The 22,639-nt window shown below is 38.1% G+C and overlaps 1 protein-coding gene across 1 annotated transcript in view; it reads right to left on the bottom strand.

Moving 5' to 3' along the window:
- Positions 1 to 22,639, bottom strand: part of zgc:172282 (leucine-rich repeat and fibronectin type III domain-containing protein 1-like protein) — a 292,848-nt gene that overhangs the window by 104,752 nt on the left and 165,457 nt on the right. The window contains exon 3 of the mRNA XM_015601224.3: positions 11,156 to 12,553. Coding sequence (XP_015456710.3) covers positions 11,156 to 12,534 — 1,379 coding nt within the window. The 5' untranslated portion in view covers positions 12,535 to 12,553. The remainder of the gene's footprint in view (positions 1 to 11,155; positions 12,554 to 22,639) is intronic.

Here is a 22,639-nt window from a genome sequence, read left to right as displayed (position 1 = left end):
AAAGTAGCTAGTAATTGTGAAGTGAATTTCTTTAAATACATAAATACCTGAAAAGTATGGCATGAATTTGTATTCAGCCCCTGTGCTCTGATATCTCTAAATAATATCCGGTGTGACCATTTACTTTTAGAATTCTACTACATTACATTACATTACATTACATTTGCCAGACGCTTTTGTCAAAAGCGACTTACAAAAGTCAAGTACCAAAGTAATAGGAATTAAGATAAACCATTTTAGACAGGGCTTAAAGGAGGTCGAAGGGAAATAAAGGAATAGAGAAGTGAAGGAGGGTAAGAGGGAAATGAGGTTAGAAGTAGTTAGTGTGTTAGAGGTGTTAGGAGAGTAAGTGCTCTTTGAAGAGCTCTGTCTTCAGGAGTCTCTTAAAGATAGTGAGAGATTCTCCTGATCTGGTAGTAGAAGGTAGTTAGTTAGAGGTGTTAGGAGAGTAGGTGCTCTTTGAAGAGCTCTGTCTTCAGGAGTCTCTTAAAGATAACGAGAGATTCTCCTGATCTGGTAGTAGAAGGTAGTTAGTTAGAGGTGTTAGGAGAGTAGGTGCTCTTTGAAGAGCTCTGTCTTCAGGAGTCTCTTAAAGATAACGAGAGATTCTCCTGATCTGGTAGTAGAAGGTAGTTAGTTAGAGGTGTTAGGAGAGTAAGTGCTCTTTGAAGAGCTCTGTCTTCAGGAGTTGATAGTGAGAGATTCTCCTGATCTGGTAGTGGAAGGTAGTTAGTTAGAGGTGTTAGGAGAGTAGGTGCTCTTTGAAGAGCTCTGTCTTCAGGAGTTTATTAGTGAGAGATTCTCCTGATCTGGTAGTGGAAGGTAGTTAGTTAGAGGTGTTAGGAGAGTAGGTGCTCTTTGAAGAGCTCTGTCTTCAGGAGTTTATTAAAGATAGCGAGAGATTCTCCTGATCTGGTAGTGGAAGGTAGTTAGTTAGAGGTGTTAGGAGAGTAAGTGCTTTTTGAAGAGCTCTGTCTTCAGGAGTTTATTATTAAAGATAGTGAGAGATTCTCCTGATCTGGTAGTAGAAGGTAGTTAGTTAGAGGTGTTAGGAGAGTAAGTGCTCTTTGAAGAGCTCTGTCTTCAGGAGTTTATTAAAGAAAGTGAGAGATTCTCCTGATCTGGTAGTGGAAGGTAGTTAGTTAGAGGTGTTAGGAGAGTAGGTGCTCTTTGAAGAGCTCTGTCTTCAGGAGTTTATTAAAGATAGTGAGATATTCTCCTGATCTGGTAGTAGAAGGTAGTTAGTTAGAGGTGTTAAGAGAGTAAGTGCTCTTTGAAGAGCTCTGTCTTCAGGAGTCTCTTAAAGATAGTTACTATATAGAGTCGCCATGTGTGTAATTTATTCTATACAGGGCCTCAGAGGTTTATTTTATAGAACACTGGTGATCAGACAGCATCATGAGAACCAGGGAACACAGCAGACAGGTCACATATCCCAAGCATTAAACATCTTATGCAGCACTGTTCAATCCATTATACAAAATGGAAGGAGTACTGCACAACCCTAAACCAACCAAGACATGACCAAAACTGCAGCCCAGGCATGGAGAGCAATAATTGGAGCCAAGAGGCAGAGATGCCCATGGTCACTCTGAAGGAGCTGCAGAGATCCATAGTTCAGGTGGGAGAATCTGTCCACCAGGACAATTATTAGTTTTCGACTTCACTAACCTGTCCTTTATGGAAAAGTGGAAAGAAGAAAGACATTTTTAATGCAAGCCACAAGAAGTCCATGTTGGGGACACAGCAAAAAAGATCCTCTGGTCAGATGAGTTAAACGTTGTTTTATCTAATGCAAAACACAATGTGTGTGTGTGTGTGGGGGGTGGACTACATGAACCTGAACACACTATTTTACTTTGAAACATGGTGGTGGCAGCATCATACTTCGGGATGGGACATATATAATATTCATGTGTTAGAATGGCCCAGTAAAAGTGGTGTCAATCGATTAAAAAATATAATCTGATTCAGAATCACAACACAATTCTGAGATTTAATCATGATTAAAGTTATGATTACAATGTTTGTTAAATGCTGATGCTTTCCTATAGGTTTAGGAGAAAAAAATAATAACAATAATAATAGTGTAGAGTGGTTTAGGCCTGGCAGAGGTTTATTTTTTATTTTTTTATTTTTTGTACTGTATTATAATATCGTACGGTAGTTTTGATGCTGTTATATAGAAAACATTAGAATATTGTAATGCTCCATATTCTACACTCAACAACCTGGAAACCTGGAGAATTTATGTTTCTCATGAATCTCATATCTAGGTTTTCTTTTTATATTTTTAAAATTTTCACTTGTAAATGTGTAGATTTATTTTTTTTTTTTGTTTAGATAACAGATGTGTAGCTACTTTTGTTTTCCTGTCTAGATATCTTTTTTTTGTATTATACTCATTGCACTTTTTCTTCTATTGTTTATGCTGCTGAAACTATGCAAATTTCCCCAAGTGGGATAATAAAAGGCTATCTTATCTTACCTTACCTTATCTTATCTTAATTTGCGTAAAAAAAATAACAAGCTAAAGTTTCCAGATTCTGACCACCCTAATTTTTAAGTTTTTTTTTTTTTTAAACCAACGACCCCTAGCAGCACCACTGTGGCCAACTGAGAGGACGAAGCCCACAGGCTGAAACCCACAGTGATAGAAAGTTTAATATCCACGTCACATCATTGGAAGCCATTTCCAAGAACATGATGTGCAGCAGCGGAGGATCAGGCCATGTGTGAGCTGTTCTCTGAGCTCTGGCTCGGAGCTCGGAGCGGTCCTGTCAGCCACATACGTTCATAACACCACCATCAGAAAACAACAATCCAGGAAAAAGAGAAGTCTTCAGTGAAAGCTGAGTGCTGGGCCGTGCTGGTGTCTCCCCCCAGGTGAAGAGTGAATCAGTGGAAACTCATTCTGATGATTCAGTCCCACCTTTTCCATTCTCTCTGAGAGCAGACCGGCACCGTGTATGGGGGAGCTGTCACGGTTCCGGCTGATTTCACCCGGCATTCAGCGGCTCGGCAGTGTCACAAGCATCCGAGTCAATAACTGATCCCGAGCGGCTGTGTGAGGACCAGGGGGTCTCAGTGGACTGCACTCAGAAAGATGCTTTTTGAGTGGCTGTTGTTTTATAGAAATAGAAATATGTCATGAAGAAGATACATTACATTACATTTATAGATTACACACCTATACAGTGCCTTGAAACGTTTTATAACGTTACACCCACAGATCTAAATGTATTTATTGAGATTTTATGTGATAGACCAACACAAAGAAGCTAGTAGTTATGAAATGAATTCCTTTAAATACATAAAAACTACTAAATCACCTAAGTAGTAAATAGAGTCACCATGTGTGAAATAAATTCTATACAGGGCCTCAGGAGGTTTATTATAGAGCACTGGTGATCAGACAGCATTATGAAGACCAGGGAACACAGCAGACAGGTCAGAGATAAAGTTGTGGAGAAGTTTAAAGCAGGGTTAGCTAATGAAAAAAAAAACATATCACAAGCCTTAAACAGATCAAGCAGCACTGTTCAATCCATTATACAAAATGGAAAGAGTGCCGCACAACTGTAAACCTACCAAGACATGGCCACAACTGCAGCCCATGCAAGGAGAGCACTAATTTAAGCCAAGAGGCCAATAGGCCCATGGTCACTCTGAAAGAGCTGCAGAGATCCACAGCTCAGTTGGGAGAATCTGTCCACAGGACAATTGTTGGTTGCGTACTCTACAATCCTGACCTTCATGGAAGATTAGAAAGAAAAAAAGTCATTTTGAAATGGGGGAGCTTTCACGCTTCCGGCTGATTTCACCTGGCATTCAGCGGCGCAGACATTTAAACATAAACGAGCAGTTTCTTTAACTCACATTAATCAGATTTTAATGTTACTTCATTATTTCTTGTGAGCACAACATGACTTATTTATGCTTAAACTTCCACAGACAAGTTACTATCTGGCATAGGCACACCTACAACTAATTTAATTGGCCATTCATTGTTCAGGGCCTGACAGTGCATTCCTAGTGCTTGTTTATGAACATGCAACATGTAAATATTGAGGAGTCCAACTTACTGTCTGTCTGCCATGCACACTAGTTCACTCACCAAAGACTCAAATTCCCAGGATGCACCTGCACCAAACCTCCCGGACATGCCTGCTCACATGGTGCTTCGGTCTTCTAACTCGCCGGCCTTCTAATCATTCACACCTGGTCCTCCTAGTATAAATAGCCTCTTGTTTCTGTTCCTAGTTGCTCGGTATTGAACCTTGTTTTTTTAAGTTCTTCTACACAGGGTTTCATTTCTATTTTGTCTTTTTTGTTATTTTGTTAACTGTTTTGTTCACTATGATGCTTACACCTATTCCAATGGCTCTATTAGCCTACTAGGTGTGTCTTGCTCCAAAAAAAATATTCTATAACTGCAAACATTACAAGACATGGCCATCCACCCAAACTGACTGATCGAGCAAGGAGAGCACTGGTCAGAGAAGCAGCCAAGAGGACCATGGTCACTCTGGGGGAGCTGCAGAAATCCACAACTCAGGTGGGAGGATCTGTTCACAGGACAACTATAAATAAGTTGTGCACTCTATAAATCTGACCTTCACAGACAAGCAGCAAGAAGAAAAAAATGTTAAAAGACATACTTAAGAAGTGTCGTTTGCAGTTTGCAAACATAGCAAACTATGGAAGAATCTGGGAAACATGGTGGTGGCAGCATCATGCTGTAGAGATGCTTTTCTTCAGCAGGGACAAGGAAGCTGGTCAGAGTTAATGGGAAGATGGATGGAGATAAATACAGGGCAATTCTGGAAGAAAACCTGATGGAGGCTGCAAAAGAGTTGAGACTGGGAAAGAGATTCACCTTCCAGCAAGACAATGACCCTAAACATACAGCCAGAGCTACAGTGGAATGGTTTAGATCAAATAATATTCATGTGTTAGAATGGTCCAGTCAATGTCCTGACCTAAAACCCATTGAGCTTCTGTGGAAAGATCTGAAAACTGCTGTTCACAGATTCTCTCCATCCAACCTGGCTGAGCTTGAGCTGTTTTGCAAAGAAGAAATTAGCAAAAATTCCAGGCTTTAGATGTGCAAAGCTGGTGGAGAAAAACCCTAAAAGAATTGCAGCTGTAATTGCAGCAAAGGTGGTTCAACAAAGTATTGACTCTGAATCATCTGGGGCTGAATCATTTTGCACAAAGCACTTTTAAGTTTTTTTATTTGTAAAAAAAATGTTTTGAATCATGCATAATTTTCTTTCCAATTCACAATTAAATACCACTTTGTGTTGTCCTTTCACATTAAATTCCAATTAAATATATATATATAAGTTTGTGTTTGTAAAGTGACAAAATATGGAAAAAGTTCAAAGGGGAATGAATACTTTTGCAAGGCACTATAGATAGATGTCCACCATCCACCAGGCCTGTCACAATAATTGCAATATTGATTTATCGTACAATATAAACATGTCCTCAATCATTTTTGATAATTGGGATATTTTCTATTGTCTATTCTATTTCACATATATAACAGTGAACAGTATTTTATGCAGTCATGCTTCAATAACTGACTCCATACACACAGTGTGGACTAAAGTAGGTAAAAAAATAAGTATATCATAAAATTATTATTACATTTTTTTCATGTTTTTAAAAAAAATGTACAATTATTTTTTTATGCTATTCTTTTATCGCAATAATTTCTGGGACAATATATCGTCCACAAAAAATCAAATCGAGACAGACCTATTCACCATTAAGTAAAGTTCTTTTGAAGAGCTATTTTTTCAGCGCATGAAAATATGGTCAAATCTGTTGTACTTCTCAGAAGCACTTAATGGAATGTACTTGGGAAGGGAGTGATGTAGGGATTTAGTGTAGCCTAAAGAAGCTAGAAGTGGGCACTGAGAAACAGCAGCCATTGGCTGAACATGTTGGACGGTGTCTCTGCACTCTCATGCGTAAGCAACAATCCTGGCAAGCTGAATTTCTCATTTGGTCGACCTAGTTCCTCAGCGAATTACACTGATTCACTCTTAATCATATTTGGGCCTCTACTTGTTTAGCAGAAGGACCTGGCAGTGCTCGCTGTTCTGTTGCAAAACACCAATTCTGTCCAATTTTGTCTACAAATTACAGCTTGAGGCTACTGGTGTTCACACAACTTACGCATCTAAAGACAGAAGATTATGATCACCTCCTTGTTTCTACACTCATCAGCTGCACTGATCATATAGAATTCTCTGTAGTTCTATAGTTACAGACTGTAGTTCTTTATCTGTTTCTCTGTATACTTTATTATTATTTTCCTTTCACCTCCACAAAGCTGCTATTATTATTTTAATTGTTATTATTTGGGTGGTGGGTCATTAGTCTCAGCACTGCAGTGATTAGCACTAATTAGCATGGTGGTGGTGTATGAGGTGTTAGTGTGTGTTGTTCTGGTACAGTGAGTGGATCAGATGCAGCAGTGCTGCTGGAGTTTTTAAACACTGTGTTTAATCATCTCTCACTGTCCTCCACTCTATTACACACTCCTACCTACAGCTGAAACACCCTATAGATAAAGTAAAGTCAGAGACAGAAGCTTTGATTTTGTCTCTGTTGATCATCCTCTAGTCCTTTAATCAGTGCCCACAGGACACCAAAACAAGACACCACACACAGGACCCTTTTGGAGGACTGTTCTCACTCCAGCAGCACTACTGTCATATTCATAAATGCCATTATACCACAATTTGTTCTGACCCTGCAATGTGATTGGCTGAGAGGTGTTCTATGAGTGCTATTATCAGCCGGTAATGCACTGTAACCAAACTTCTCCATGTATTACTCCGCCACAGACAGGTAACCTAGCAACGCTGCAGCGCTTACAAGCCAAACAGCCCAGCTACAAACAGAAAGAGTAATATTACACCTTATAGCACTCCCTCTCGTGTATTATTGCTTAATTTTTGTTGGATTTTTCTAAACAATCTTTCATTCTTAACAATTGTATTACATTGTGAAGCTTCTATCTAACAGAATTCATAGGTGACTTGAATCACACATCATTCTTTTATTTGTTGGTTTCTTTTGTTCTCAGAAAGTTCTGCTGACCTGCCCATCTTGCACACAAGTTGTAACTTTCTTATTGATGTGAAACAACCAAATTTGACAGCTTTTCGTTTAATTAAGACCAACAACTAACTATTAAATAAAGCTTTCTGAGATTGATGACAGTTATCTTATTGCAATGTATATTTAATTATTTAACACAAATTACTTCAGAATTTTGACATCATTTAAGCTGGTTAAGTCAAACATTAAGTCAAACAAGTCAACTCAAAACTGCTGAGATACACACCTGGTTTATTTGTGTAAGCTAAACTTTTTGGCATATTTTAAATGAAGGTAAACTGATTTGGTCTTAATATTAATTAATGAAATATATAATATTAATGAAATATGGTGAACATTGGGGTGTGCCTTATATTTGGGGAGTGCAGCCTTGGTGAGTAAAGCACCATTCCCATTTGCTCCAGGCATCATATATTTACATATTGGGTTTTTCGTTTACCCACTATACTGACCATCAGTCTGTAGTCATTTCCACCAGGTTACCTTCCACTGTGATCACTTGTGATATATATTGTGGTACAGCTGTAGTACAATTAGTTAACTATTTCACCGCTGCTGCTTTATGTTAGCTGAACGCTACAGTAGACACTCCTACAGTAATGTAATACCTGTGACTGAACAGATTTAAATAAAGAGACATTAAGGCAACAGTTCATGTAACTGATTGATCAGTCAACGTCATATTAATCAAGAATTACAAAAAAACCCAATACAGGATACTGGATTCAAGATCCAGATTTCAAGACCAAGTAAGTAAATAGAGAAAATAAAGTTTACCTTATTTTCATGAAGTAAATTCATACTCATCAGTTTAGTGCAGGGGTGTCCAAACTACGGCCCGCGGGCCATTTTAGAAATAGGATGAAAGTTGGCCCGCTGTTAAGCAGGTTTTTATAATGTGAGATTCAAAGTTTGAACGCTAGATGTCAGAACCGGCCAAAGAGTCTAAAAGCGGAGAGGGTGTGCATTTCTAGCGCAGGAAAACGGGCCAAAGAGTCTAAAAGCAAGAGAGTGCGCATTTCTAGCGCAGAAAAAACTGCCAAAGAGTCTAAAAGCGAGAGAGTGTGCATTTGTAGCGCAAAGAAACTGGCAAAGAGTCTAAAAGCTGAGAGGGTGCGCGTTTCTAGCGCAGAAAAACGGGCCAAAGAGTCTAAAAGCGGAGAGGGTGCGCCTTTCTAGCGCAGAAAAACGGGCCAAAGAGTCTAAAAGCGGAGAGGGTGCGCAGTTCTAGCAGAAAAACGGGCCAAAGAGTCTAAAAGCGGAGAGGGTGCGAAGTTCTAGCAGAAAAACGGGCCAAAGAGTCTAAAAGCGGAGAGTGCGCATTTCTAGGGCAGAAAACGGGCCAAAGAGTCTAAAAGCGGAGAGAGTGCGCAGTTTTAGCGCAGAAAAACGGGCCAAAGAGTCTAAAAGTTGCCGTAATTAAGGAGTTTAATATTAAGAGACATCATGAAATTAAACATCAATTTGAAACATCTTAGTTTACACAACACTGTCAAAGATAGATAAAGATAGTAAGTCAAGTAAAATGGTGTGTAAATGAAAGTAATCAGGAAAATATATTATTTAAAGTGGTATATTTCATTTATATTTCATTATTTGTTTTATTACAGAGTCTGTGGCCTGTGACTTCAAATATATTTCTCCTTCTGGCCCCCAACAAAAAAGTTTGGACACTCCTGGTTTAGTCTGTTATTTAACATCTAATTATTTTTGGTATTAAACATTAAATGGTTTAAAGCAAAGAAACCAAACCATTTGAGTTCACTTAACTCTGAAAAACTAGGAGTTAACTGTTCATTTTACTGTTTAATTCTACTGATATATCAGTTGCATTATAAACTAGAACACAGTGTGAATGTCAGCTGTTTGAATTGGTACATGAATTCATTAACCTTTTGGCATTAACCTTTTGGGAATTTGGTGTAGACAGAGTTTTACAAGCATATGTGTGCACAGTGTTACATTTTGGTGGCTAAAAGTGGTGTTTAAAGTGCTAAAACTACGGCTGAAAGGTTAATCAAATTATCGTATTTTTCAGGCTATATATAGGCACACTTAAACTCCTTTGATGTTCCTAAAAATACAGTGCACCTTATGTATAAATTGTGCCAGTTAGGTTGTAAGGAGCAGTAAAGCCACTCTGATGAAGTACAGCTTTATACAGGAGTTTCAGTGAAGTTTCTGCAGCAGCATTAGCATTAGCTGCTAACCACAGTGCTAGCTCTTTAGCTGTTCAGACTAGGTGTGTATATCAAACTGCAGTCTGTGTTTTTTCAGTTTTAAAAACAAGCTACATGGGATGAACTGCTAGCTGATAAAACCCTGGCTTCCTGGAACACTAACCATAGCTAGCTAGCGCTGCTAACTGGGGCTGGCTAAGCGCTTGCTAATCACAGCTAGCGCTCACCCCTGAACAAAATATTGGAAATCTAAGCTTACTGTAAATAAACAGAAGCACTTTACTCACCCAAATAAACAGTTTTCAGGACAGAAATCTGTGTAGATTAACATTCAGTGCTCATTTGACCTTAAAAGACCTTAAGAGATACTCGTGTATAATTACTTATTCTTATTATTGTCGTTTAATATTCCTTATAACCTGGTGCACCTTAAATATGAAAATAGACCAGAAAATAGACGTTCATTGATAGTGCGCCTTATGATCTGGTGCGCCTTATAGTCTGTAAAATACAGTAATTTTATTATTTGATTTATTGTTTTAATGGGATTTTCCTAATTAGATAATGGAGATTGTACATGTTTACATATAGAATCTGCAGGGGGAATGTCAGCAGATAGACTTTTTATCTTCACAGATTTATAAAAAGGTTGTGTTTGCACCGTGTTTAATATAAAAGCTGCATTAAAGGTTAAAGGGGGCTGCTTAATATTCATAAAAAAGGAAAACTAAACGTAAAGAAAAAAACCCTAAATTGTGCTGTCAGTTTACAGATAAAATATTTGGTAATTATGCTAAAAATCATTATCATAATCAAGAATCAATCATGTGCTATCATGTATTTTTTTACAATATCATTCAATATGTTTTTGGTTCATCTCTCTTCAGTCTGTCTTGTACAGTCGGGTACCTAGCGACAAAATAAAAATAACTACTCTACCCCATCACTGTCCATTTTTTCATTTATTGGAAGGGTCCAAAACCAAATCACAAAACACAATCCATGCAGGCCCATAATCTCCTGACACACAAGGTGATATTTCTGCTCATTGTAACAGAAAAACACTCTGCTGAAACTGAGCTGAGGGATAAAGCAGGTTTTGCGATAGCCGCTACTGAACTCAGCATTTAGGAACGGCCAAATCTACCCCCATATAAAGGTACAAGAGATATTACGTCCAATCTGTTGTGAATTGATTGTTCCATTGCAGTTCAGATGTCGGACTTTTCTAGTTGCAAAAAAGGACATTTTAATTAAAACGCTCCTACAGGTTAAATTTCCTACTGGGAAAGTCAGGAAAGCCTCACCAACCCAGTTGAGTTCAGAATCCAAGATGGCTGCCCTGTACATCAACATGAATGAAAGCAGTGCTATAGTAACTACTGTGTGTGAACATGTTTCCGTGCACAAAATACTGTATATTTCCTTGTTATCAGCTGTTATTGCTTTTACAGCTGTTAATGATAGCTGATATCTGAAAGTTTATCTGGAACGTTCCACATGTCGAATATCCTTTAAAGAATGTTGAGAAAGCCTCCCTAACCCACGCACATTAACAGCAGTAAAAGCAGAAAAATCATACAGTTTAAAATCACTTTTACCTACTGGTGTCTCATTAAATCAGTCCAAAAACTTAGTGTTGATTATGTTTTTCAGGGTTTGAATGCGCAAAATACTGTATAATTCTGGTATTGCTAACAATGCTAACCTGAGTTAATGCTATCAATGATTGACAGAAAGGTACTCGGGCGTAATTCCCATGTTCATGGAACACATCATCTATATCTGTTTTTAACATCACAGACCAAACAATCACCAATGAGAACAGGCCTTACCTGTAGACCAAGGTGTCGTCCGATGTGCTGTTGTACTGAATCTGGTACATCCTGATTCCAGGGAATTGCTGTTGTGAAGGCCACCTGATAAGGGCCGAGTTGGCAGTAAGCTCCGCAAGTACCGCCTTCTTCTCCTGAGTCCTCGTGTCATTGGTAGACGACGAGGTGGACTTGGCAGACGTCAGAATATCAGATGGTCCGGGATCGGGCTCCCGGACTCGGTTGGTGCTGTTAGCCAGGTGAGGAAGCGGGTTGACCACCAGTTCCACAGTGCCCGTAGACTCCCCGGCGGCATTCGACGCAATACAGGTGAACACTCCCGTATCCTTCAGAGAGGTGATGTTAATCTCCAGGCTGCCATTGCTGAAGGTGAGAGTGCGAGAAGTGTTGGAGATCAGGCGACCCTCCGGAGAGATCCAGTGTATGTCCGGGTCTGGGTCGCCGTTGGCTTTGCATTTCAAGCTGGCGGGCTGGCCTTCCATCGCGAAGGTCTTTGGCGACCTCCTAGTAATCACAGGTGGATCACAGATGAACTCTTCCTCGGGGATTGTCCAGAAGTACTTTGCGGTAAGATCTGGAGGCGAGGCGCAAGTCTCCAGATCGTCCTCCCTCGTTAGCCTCCTCAGCCAGAGGAGCTCACAGTTACAGTGCAGAGGGTTTCCTCCAAAGCTAAGAACCAGCGAAGACAGTGGCGAGCCCTTGGACTTGGCATAGACTGGAATCCTAAGAAACAAAGGGTCGGGAGGAATTTTCTTCAGTTTATTGGACGTCATGTCCAGACGAGCTAGCTTGTGCAGGTTGGAAAAGACACCTAAAGGAACGTGCTCGATAAGGTTATGGTCCATATTGAGAGTGTTTACATTGGTGAGTCTTCCGATGGTTTCCCACGGGATGTCCACAAGGTTGTTGTACGACAGGTCCAGATCTTCCAGCGTCCCCAAGAAGTCATCAAAAGCATGCGGCGAGATGTTATGGAGCTGATTGTTGGCAAGAATAAGATGCCTAAGGTTGGTGAGACCCCGGAAGTGGTCGTCGGTGACCACGCTGAGGCGGTTGCTGTCCAAGTGCAGCGCCCGCAGTCGTTTGAGGTCAGCGAAGGTGTAAGGCATGATCTGGCTGATTGTGTTGCGGGACAGTGTGAGGTGCAGGAGGCTCGTCATGTTGGCAAAGTCCCGCCTCCGCACCGCCGTGATGAAGTTCTCGGTGAGGCGAAGCTCCACAGTCCGCCGGTCGATGACCGTGGGCACGAAGAGCAAGCCCGTCTTGGCACAGAGGATGGCGAGGGACGGTGACAGGTTTTGGCACATGCAGCGCTTGGGGCAGAGCTGTCCTGAGGCAGACACCACCAGAACCAGCAGCGAGAAGATCAATCGCTCCATCCCTCAGTGCTCCTGGAAACTGTAACACAAAATAACAGCCTGCAGTGAGAATATATTACTGTATATATTAAGCATATGCATGCTGCAAACAAGTTCAAACAACTCAGCATGTTGGTAATTGATCCAAAATAACTGCCACAAAAACACTGATTGTTCCATCATTATATACAATGCATACAGAATTACGTAAGTTTTGTCCTGTAGGTGATTCCAAATGAGTCCAACACAGCAGAACTGGGTAAAATTTCACCCCCTAACCTTTCAATACACTCTCTGTCCATTCAGCAGCAGATACTCAATCCGAGTCATTATACTCTAAATGTTATAAGTAAGGTTTTAGTTTTAGTCAGAGAGACTTTGTGTTCGCTGGTGAACGGAAGGTTTGCTAGCTATACTGCTAACTAAGCTACTGCTAACCAGCTTCTCCTGATCTCCTGATTCAGAGCAGTTAAGGTTAATTAATGCAGAATTATTTAATGGCTATCATGTTACTCACTTTTATAAGTGTTAACTGAATATCCAGTGAGAAAGTAGCCCTTATGGGCAAGACTACATACTGATGTGATGACATATATATGTTGTAAATAAGTTCAAATAACACTTTTTGGTTAATTAAATTTTTATTATTATTCCACATACTTGCTAAATATCTATTTTTATATATTTATATAAATATTTTGATGGCTTTTATATATTTCACATACATTTCAGGTTTATGCTATTTTGGAGCTACTTATAAGTGCAATGTTTTTATGCATATCTATTATTATAAGGGGATCTTAATATGTACCAGTAAATATGTAGGCAGTGACACAAGGAAAAATATTCCAATAAATACCAAAAATTCAAATGCAATTTCCCTAAACTTAATTTGTTTTATCTTCTCCATATCTATTATCCTACTTCCCTCCAGCCCTATTCTGAAATCCAGGGCTTTATTTTTAACTGGACTACATTAAGTGATGTGTCTCTGGTATCTTTAATAACTGCTTATTCTTCCTCTTTAATATTTTGTAAAGAAAATCTGCAAATGAGGCAATTTTCAACTTCATATCATACAGACAGCCTAACATATTTAAAGCTATACACTATGAATAACAAGTTTGCAGTTTCTCTTACCCTAAATAAACCATACAATTCATAACTCAAACCTTAATGGGATTCTAGGCGGTTCTTACGCAAATATTTGGCCACCTCTGGCTTTACTTTCCTACTGTATTTCCTTTAATAGAGCCTTAAGGACTCCTCTGCCATGCACACTTTAGTGTTTACCCTGCTCCCAACACTCCAGCTAATCATCTTGTTAACAATCCCTTCCTAAGCTGAAAAAAGTCTTTAAAGCAAGAAGGTACTTAAATGGGCAGAGTAGGGGCCCTACAGAAGTAAATGTAAGCTATGAATAAGTTATAGTTATATTTAAAATTATAGACAGAAAGATCAATCTGCTGTGTATTGAAATGAACCAATTTTTATTGATTATTAACCAATATTTCTCAAGTTTAGCCGATCCTGAGAATTTTTGTGTGGCATTTGTTTTTGCTGTTCTGTCTGTAGAATGTGTTAGACTAATGCATCTTGTGGAGGCAAGAGAACAAAGACTTAACACCACTAACAGGAATCCCCTCTCCAGAGTGCAAAGCAACACAGAGGAGCTAAAAAACACCACTACAGCAGCAGCAGTTGAAAAAGTTAAAGGACATTCACAAATAATGGTGATTCACAGTGCAGGGAGAAATCTCTGAGTCCCAGCTGGAGCTTGGAGTTCCACTGTGTTTTAGTGTGGCTTAAAAATCATCACTAAATGTCCTCTGAAGAATAAAATAGCTCTTTGGTTGACCTTCTTGTTGGATAAGTGATAATGTGCCAGCGTGGGTGCCCCTTCTTGCAATAAAATCAAGACTTTTTTTAATGAAAAATACCAAATGAGTGCCCAACATTGGGTGCTCTCCTGCCTTTAGAGTAGGAAAAATTGCTGTTATGATTATGATTTATTTTTTTTAAACAGTCTGAGTTCGACAAGGCAGCATTTCTCCTCTGATTTACTACAGTTAAACCAATGTGCTTACATGCAAAGTCAGTTCATATGGCGGCCATCTTTGCAACCAGTCTTACATCTGTTTGAATGGAAAGAGAACAAAATACTCTAAACCGAAGGTCTATTAACAATTATTACAGAATTATCTTGTGAGAAATTTGTAGCATTTGACTCAATATTGCACAAAAAGTGTGATTATTTTGGCATTTTCTGGCTGCTGCGCCTGCACAGATCTCCATACCAAGGGAGCAGAACACAAATAACCATGGCGTCCAAACATAATTCTAAATAAATATAGTATTCATAATGTTTTGACTGGTACTATTGGAACTGGTATTATTGAATTGTTGACTTAATATCCCCATATCATCAAAACCTCATTTAAAAATGAACAAACCTACAAAAATATCTCAATGAATACTTAATTCCACTAACAGTGTGTGAAACACAAAGCAAACCACTGTAACTGCAGTGCAGCAACGACTACTAAAACAGTGCGTGGTCTGCTGGAAAGCATTTGCACTAAATAAGTCAAGTTAAGGGCACTGATAATCTAAACTTGAATATCAGGTCAAGTTAATGACTGTGATATTTAAATTTGCTGTCTTTTCTTTTAGCTTTTATCATAAAGTCCTAAGCATTTCATTTAAATACAGCATCTGCCTTTAATTTTACATAAACTGGACTAACAGTTTTTAAAATGAACATGGATTAGAGTCATACATGTATTTATAGCTCAGTAAAGCTGTGTATAATGCAAATAAATGTACATTTAAAACAGAATGCAACAGTATGGAAATCTCATAGACCCCTATTTTATTCAAAACAGAACATAAACCCATATCTGATTTTGAATGCGAGACATTTTACCATTAAATGACGAATATTAACTCATTTACAGTGGTTGGAACAGGGCCGTGTCTACCATTGTGAAGCATTTCCTCTTTTTTAACAGCAGTGTGTAAAGGTGTGATGGATGCAGTTTGTGGTTTAGCTTTGTCTTATTGAAATATGAAAGACTGTCCCTGTAAGAAAAGTTGGTTGTCTGGATGGGAGCAGATGTTGTTCTAAAACCTCTATATACTGTTCAGCACTGACAGAGCCTTTCCAGATGTGTAAGCCGCCCCACAACCAATCACAGGATTTCAGCACCACCAGCTCATACAACAGCTCAGAGCGGAGCAGCAGTCTGTAGGGTTGGTATCCCAGTGGCTTAGGGGCTGTACTCAACCCCTCCTCCTCCCCCAAACCCCTCCAACTATCCTCTCCAACCCCGGCTCTGTCAGTGTCTTAACCTAACACAGGCCTGTACAGCAACCCCATACCATCGGAGATACAGGCTTCTCAACTGTGCGCTGATAACAAGCTGGATGGTCCCTCTCGTCCAGTCAATTTTTTTAGTTTGAGCACAGAAAAGTTTTCAAATTCCATCTAGTCTATTTTTAATGAGCTCTGACCTTGAGAAGATAGAGACATTTCTGGACCATGTTGAAATGTGGTTTCTTCTCTGCAAAATCCAGCTTTAACCTGCTTTACCTGTGTTCACAGAGAGTATTTTTTCTGGAAGTGTTTCTAAAACCCATGCAGTGATTTCCAGTACAGAATCAGTACAGTCTGTTATTAATGCAGTGATTTCCAGTACAGAATCGGTACAGCCTGTTATATTAATGCAGTGATTTCCAGTACAGAATCAGTACAGTCTGTTATTAATGCAGTGGTTCCTAGTACATAATCAGTACAGTCTGTTATTAATGCAGTGGTTCCTAGTACAGAATCAGTACAGTCTGTTATATTAATGCAGTGATTTCCAGTACAGAATCAGTACAGTCTGTTATTAATGCAGTGATTTCCAGTACAGAATCGGTACAGTCTGTTATTAATGCAGTGATTTCCAGTACAGAATCAGTACAGCCTGTTATATTAATGCAGTGATTTCCAGTACAGAATCAGTACAGACTGTTATTAATGCAGTGGTTCCTAGTACAGAATCAGTACAGTCTGTTATATTAATGCAGTGATTTCCAGTACAGAATCAGTACAGCCTGTTATTAATGCAGTGATATCCAGTACAGAATCAGTACAGACTGTTATTAATGCAGTGGTTCCTAGTACATAATCAGTACAGTCTGTTATATTAATGCAGTGATTTCCAGTACAGAATCGGTACAGTCTGTTATTAATGCAGTGATTTCCAGTACAGAATCAGTACAGTCTGTTATATTAATGCAGTGATTTCCAGTACAGAATCAGTGCAGTCTGTTATTAATGCAGTGATTTTCAGTACAGAATCAATACAGTCTGTTATTAATGCAGTGATTTCCAGTACAGAATCAGTACAGCCTGTTATATTAATGCAGTGATTTCCAGTACAGAATCAGTACAGACTGTTATTAATGCAGTGGTTCCTAGTACAGAATCAGTACAGTCTGTTATAGTAATGCAGTGATTTCCAGTACAGAATCAGTACAGCCTGTTATTAATGCAGTGGTTCCTAGAACAGAATCAGTACAGTCTGTTATATTAATGCAGTGATTTCCAGTACAGAATCAGTACAGCCTGTTATATTAATGCAGTGATATCCAGTACAGAATCAGTACAGACTGTTATTAATGCAGTGGTTCCTAGTACATAATCAGTACAGTCTGTTATATTAATGCAGTGATTTCCAGTACAGAATCGGTACAGTCTGTTATTAATGCAGTGATTTCCAGTACAGAATCAGTACAGTCTGTTATTAATGCAGTGATTTCTAGTACAGAATCAGTACAGTCTGTTATATTAATGCAGTGATTTCCAGTACAGAATCAGTACAGTCTGTTATATTAATGCAGTGATTTCCAGTACAGAATCAGTACAGTCTGTTATTAATGCAGTGATTTCAGTACAGAATCAGTACAGTCTGTTATATTAATGCAGTGATTTCCAGTACAGAATCAGTACAGTCTGTTATTAATGCAGTGATTTCCAGTACAGAATCAGTACAGCCTGTTATATTAATGCAGTGATTTCCAGTACAGAATCAGTACAGCCTGTTATATTAATGCAGTGATTTCCAGTACAGAATCGGTACAGACTGTTATTAATGCAGTGATTTCTAGTACAGAATCAGTACAGTATGTTATTAATGCAGTGATTTCCAGTACAGAATCAGTACAGTCTGTTATATTAATGCAGTGATTTCCAGTACAGATTCAGTACAGTCTGTTATATTAATGCAGTGATATCCAGTACAGAATCAGTACAGACTGTTATTAATGCAGTGGTTCCTAGTTTAGAATCAGTACAGTCTGTTATATTAATGCAGTGATATCCAGTACAGAATCGGTACAGTCTGTTATTAATGCAGTGATTTCCAGTACAGAATCAGTACAGTCTGTTATATTAATGCAGTGATTTTCAGTACAGAATCGGTACAGCCTGTTATTAATGTAGTGATTTCCAGTACAGAATCAGTACAGTCTGTTATTAATGCAGTGATTTCCAGTACAGAATCAGTACAGCCTGTTATATTAATGCAGTGATTTCCAGTACAGAATCAGTACAGCCTGTTATATTAATGCAGTGATTTCCAGTACAGAATCAGTACAGCCTGTTATATTAATGCAGTGATTTCCAATACAGAATCAGTACAGACTGTTATTAATACAGTGGTTCCTAGTACAGGGCCTGAGGATCACCGGCATTCTCGTTCCTTACACACAGAGGTTTCCCAGATTATCTGAATCCTTTGATGATATTATGGGATGTAGATTGTAGGATATCCAAAGTCTTCACAATAGAGCTGGGCGATATATCCAAAAAAAATCTTACTTTTTTTTTTCACAAAAAATCAGATTTTCGATTTTAATTGTTTTTTATCCTACTAAAAATCAATTTACAGATGTCAAATAAATGGTTCAAAACTACGTTAACCTTATATATTTTGGTTTTACGCAAATTTCGCCTTTGGGAACCAAGCTTACACATGAGATGGCAGACTATACAATTGTAAATTGTGAGAACATACTGTAAAAAAATAAAATAATAAATAATAAAAATAATAACAAATATATATATATATTTAAAAGCTATGACAACTCCACTGATATTAGGTGAATTATCATGTGATCTGTGTGGTGTTCAGATGCTTTGAGTTGGGTGTAGAGTTGACTGTTATTCAAAACATTGTGTACAAGCCCATGCACTTATATTTTGTTCTGACCTCGTGGATACACAGCTGCTAGATACACACCGTATTATACTTCAGAATGCGTGTTTATGACTGAAAACTCAAATAAATTAGTGAACGAGTCACAAAAATTTACTTTGAAAGAAACTTTGAAGGACAGCTTTTATTGTTTTCCACAATAAACCCCAGATCCTCACTGAGGAGCGAAGATGCTGCAGTTTTTAGAAACAATTAGAAAAAAAATATTTATTGCTAAATATATGCTTTATCTTACACGGTGTTTGTGTCGGAAGTGCTGGAACAGATTTATTGTGCTGCTATTTTTTTTTTTTTTTTTTGGCAACCGACTTTTGACTTTTTGACAGTCTACATATTCACTGTTTTGTTTAATGTGCATTATCTCAAAACCGTACTAATTCCATACCACTGAAGTGACATTTCCACTTTGCATGTGTTGTTAAACACTTCAAAAATGAGTAGCGTGTTTGGATATTTTAGATTAAAAAGATAAAGTTTCTGTATGTAAAGATGTAAAATATCGATTACACCATTTAAAAAAAATCGCATTAAAACTGTCATTCAAATTAACTAAATGATTTGTGAAAATTGCACAGCCCTACTTCACAATATTACATTGAGTATTTTTAAGAGGCTTTTTTTGCTTATTGGTTAAGCTCCGCCTATCTTTATTTCTGAGACACTCTGCCCCTCTTAAATGCTATTTTTATTCCCAGTCATGTGAGGTAGGTATAAATTGCTCCTTTTGCAGCTTTTTTCTATTGGTATCACTTACTTTTCCAGCCGTTTGTTTGGCCTGATATGTGTTCTATGTTGATATATGTCAGCATCTGATAAGTTCTTATGTTCTTATAAAATATCAATGTAAATGAGATCATTTTTTAAATTTATCTATATTTAATTGCAGAAGAATCCTGAATGATGTTGAACTATAACACTGTTTTACTTCTGCTTTTAAAATCAAGTCATCAGTAATGCTCTGGAAGGTTCCCCAGTCTGTGCTCGGTACAGATCCTCCTAAATCCAGCATTTCAACAGATTCACCTCAAAGACATGGTGCCTATAGAACAGTGCTATAGCCGTTCAGCTGAAAGTGCTGTGAATTCTCTGTAGAGAGCTGTAGAGAATACAGATACCTGAGGGACGCTTTTTCTACATTTCAGCACTCATGATTCACACGGGTACTCTTCAGAAATATCGATAGAAATCGAGTTAATTCTTAAGGTGGCTTCTTTAAAAATGGGTATATATTGTGCTGGATGATATGGCTGAAATTTATATCCCAATATATATTATGATATGGATATGGACTATAAAAAAATATATATATATATATATATATTCCGCATGCTCTCCACCAGTCTTTCACACTGCTTTTGGTGCAAAATGCAAGCAGTTCAGCTTTGTTTGAAGGCTTATGACCATCTTTTTTCCTACAATGTTTTTTTAATTAATAAGAAATGACCTGAGGACTTTGTATTTATGAAGCCTGCACAATGGCTAACAGCTATCTGGCGATGCTAACAGTTTTCTGTGCTGGATACATCGCGTAGGATCTCTGGTTTGATATAATATGTGGATTATGATTAAAGACCATGCCAGTCTTTAGTTATTGAGCTCTGAATAACAGCAATGTAGATGTCATCTGGCTACTGATTTTTTTTTACTGTTTTTCAGATCTTAATTAAATACTCAATATGTGTATTATTGTCTGTATGTTACTTCAGCTAGTTTTCATGTAGAAGAAGTTATTAGCTTAATGCAGCAAACAATGAGGTTCTGAGTGATACTGAAATATCAAAAAAGTGTAAAAAAAAAGACCACTTAAAAATAATGAGTTTCTTTGATTTTACCAAAATGAAAACCTCTGGAATATAATCAAGAGGAAGATGGATGATCACAAGCCATCAAACCAAACTGACCTGCTTGATTTTATGTAACAGGAGTGCAGGCATAAAGTTATCCAAAAGCAGTGTGTAAGACTGGTGGAGGAGAACATGTCAAGATGGATTAAAACTGTGAATAAAAAACAGGATTATTGCACCAAATATTGATTTCTGAACTCTTAAAACTTTATGAATATAAACTTGTTTTCTTTGTATTATTTGAGGTCTGAAAGCTCTGCATCTTTTTTTTATTTCAGCCATTTCTCATTTTCTGCGAATAAATGCTGTAAAAAATATTTTGATTTGGAATTTGGTAGAAATTTTGTCCATAGTTTTTAGAATAAAACAACAACGTTTATTTTACTCAAACATATAGCTATAAATAGTAAAATCAGAGAAACTGATTCAGAAACTGAAGTGATCTCTTATTTTTTTCCAGAGCTGTATTTTCTATTGTCCAGTCCAAGTTATATACTCATAGACAAGACGACTCTCGATCCAGTCCAGGCGTACTGAGGTGGGATAATACTCCTCTGTGAGTTCATTTGGAGAACCAGAACAGTTAGCACTTTCTCCCAGCTGGCAGAGAGAACCGCCAACGTCAGATCTTTACAGACTGCAAGCCCAACAGAACCGGAGCGTGTGGAGCAGCAGACTTCAGGAGGGGCAGCCTGGACCCCAGAGATGCTCCATATCTCTGCTCCAGCTTTTCTCCTACTGACCATCTGTGTTAAGGGGGAATGATGAATACTCCAGCATCGCCGCTTCAGTACTGCTAAAATAAGCTCCTGCATGAGTTACCACAGCAGATTGAGCACAGGACGTATTACCCCTCTGAGTCTTTTTTAAAGATTATCACCCCATGTCCAGTGTCCTATAGCGAGCAGTTTCCTGATTTTATCCCAATTTGTCCCTAATTTGGAAGGTCAATTACTCCACCCACTCACTAGAACTCCCTTATCTTTAGCAGAAGGAAAAGGACTATGCATTAGGGCTGCAACAAATGATTATTTTGGTAGTCGTCTAATCTGATGATTATGTTTTTGATTAGTCGATTAGTCGACTAAACGATTATTTCTGCCATCTGTAAAAACGATAGAAACAGCAGAACATGAGGTTTAAATGGCATTTAATATCTAAATATGAATGTTATTTAAACATGGAAATGACGTTATTGAATTGGATATTTCTAAACAATACTCAACTATTTTGAGTTAGTTAAACATTTGTGAGCACATAAACTGAGATCTTTGAGTTGAACCAACATAAAATCACTGAGTTTAGTCTTTTGCCATTGGCAGCTTCTTTTCCATTGGCTTCTGTCACAATCTATTTGCATACTGGGTGTGTCCAACAAATTCTGACTAACACTCACCATCAGTGTGTAGTGATTCCCCCTGGGCTACCTTAGAAATAAATCAAGTCTTCCTTTAGCTGTAATAACTTTAATATATGCTAACTCAAGTTTTTATTACCCATTACTTAAAACATTTGAGCAAACCGGCTGCCTTAAAAAAGTAAACTCAACTTATCCGGTCTTACTGTCACCGCCTCGCTCTGTTACAGAAACACCTGGGGAAAGGGCGGAGCTACAAATTACTGACACGTGACGGAAAATTACAGGAGAAACACACTGGGAAAAGCAGAAACACAGGGGAACAGAGCAAGGCAGTGACACTTACAATATAACAAAAATAAAAAAGTTAAATTAATTTCCCCTTTAGTTGTAATAACTTGATTTTTTAAGTTATGCTAACTTTTCATTACCCATTACTTATCTTTTTTAAGGCAATCGGTTTCCCCATTTTTCATCGATTAGTCGACAATGAAATTTGTAGCAACAAATTTAAATAATCAACATTGTCGATTATATCGACTAATCGTTGCAGCTCTACTATGAATGGGACCAAATATGGTGTCATTTTCGTTTACAATACTTATTGGAACGTTGATATATTGGTACATTATTGGTAATCAAATATCAATATATATTTATTG

The sequence above is a fragment of the Astyanax mexicanus genome, chromosome 18 (assembly GCF_023375975.1).
Source record: "Astyanax mexicanus isolate ESR-SI-001 chromosome 18, AstMex3_surface, whole genome shotgun sequence".
NCBI classification, from domain to species: domain Eukaryota; kingdom Metazoa; phylum Chordata; class Actinopteri; order Characiformes; family Acestrorhamphidae; genus Astyanax; species Astyanax mexicanus.
The sequence above is the reverse complement of the archived record's forward strand: the minus strand, read 5'-3'. Positions and strand labels throughout refer to the sequence as shown.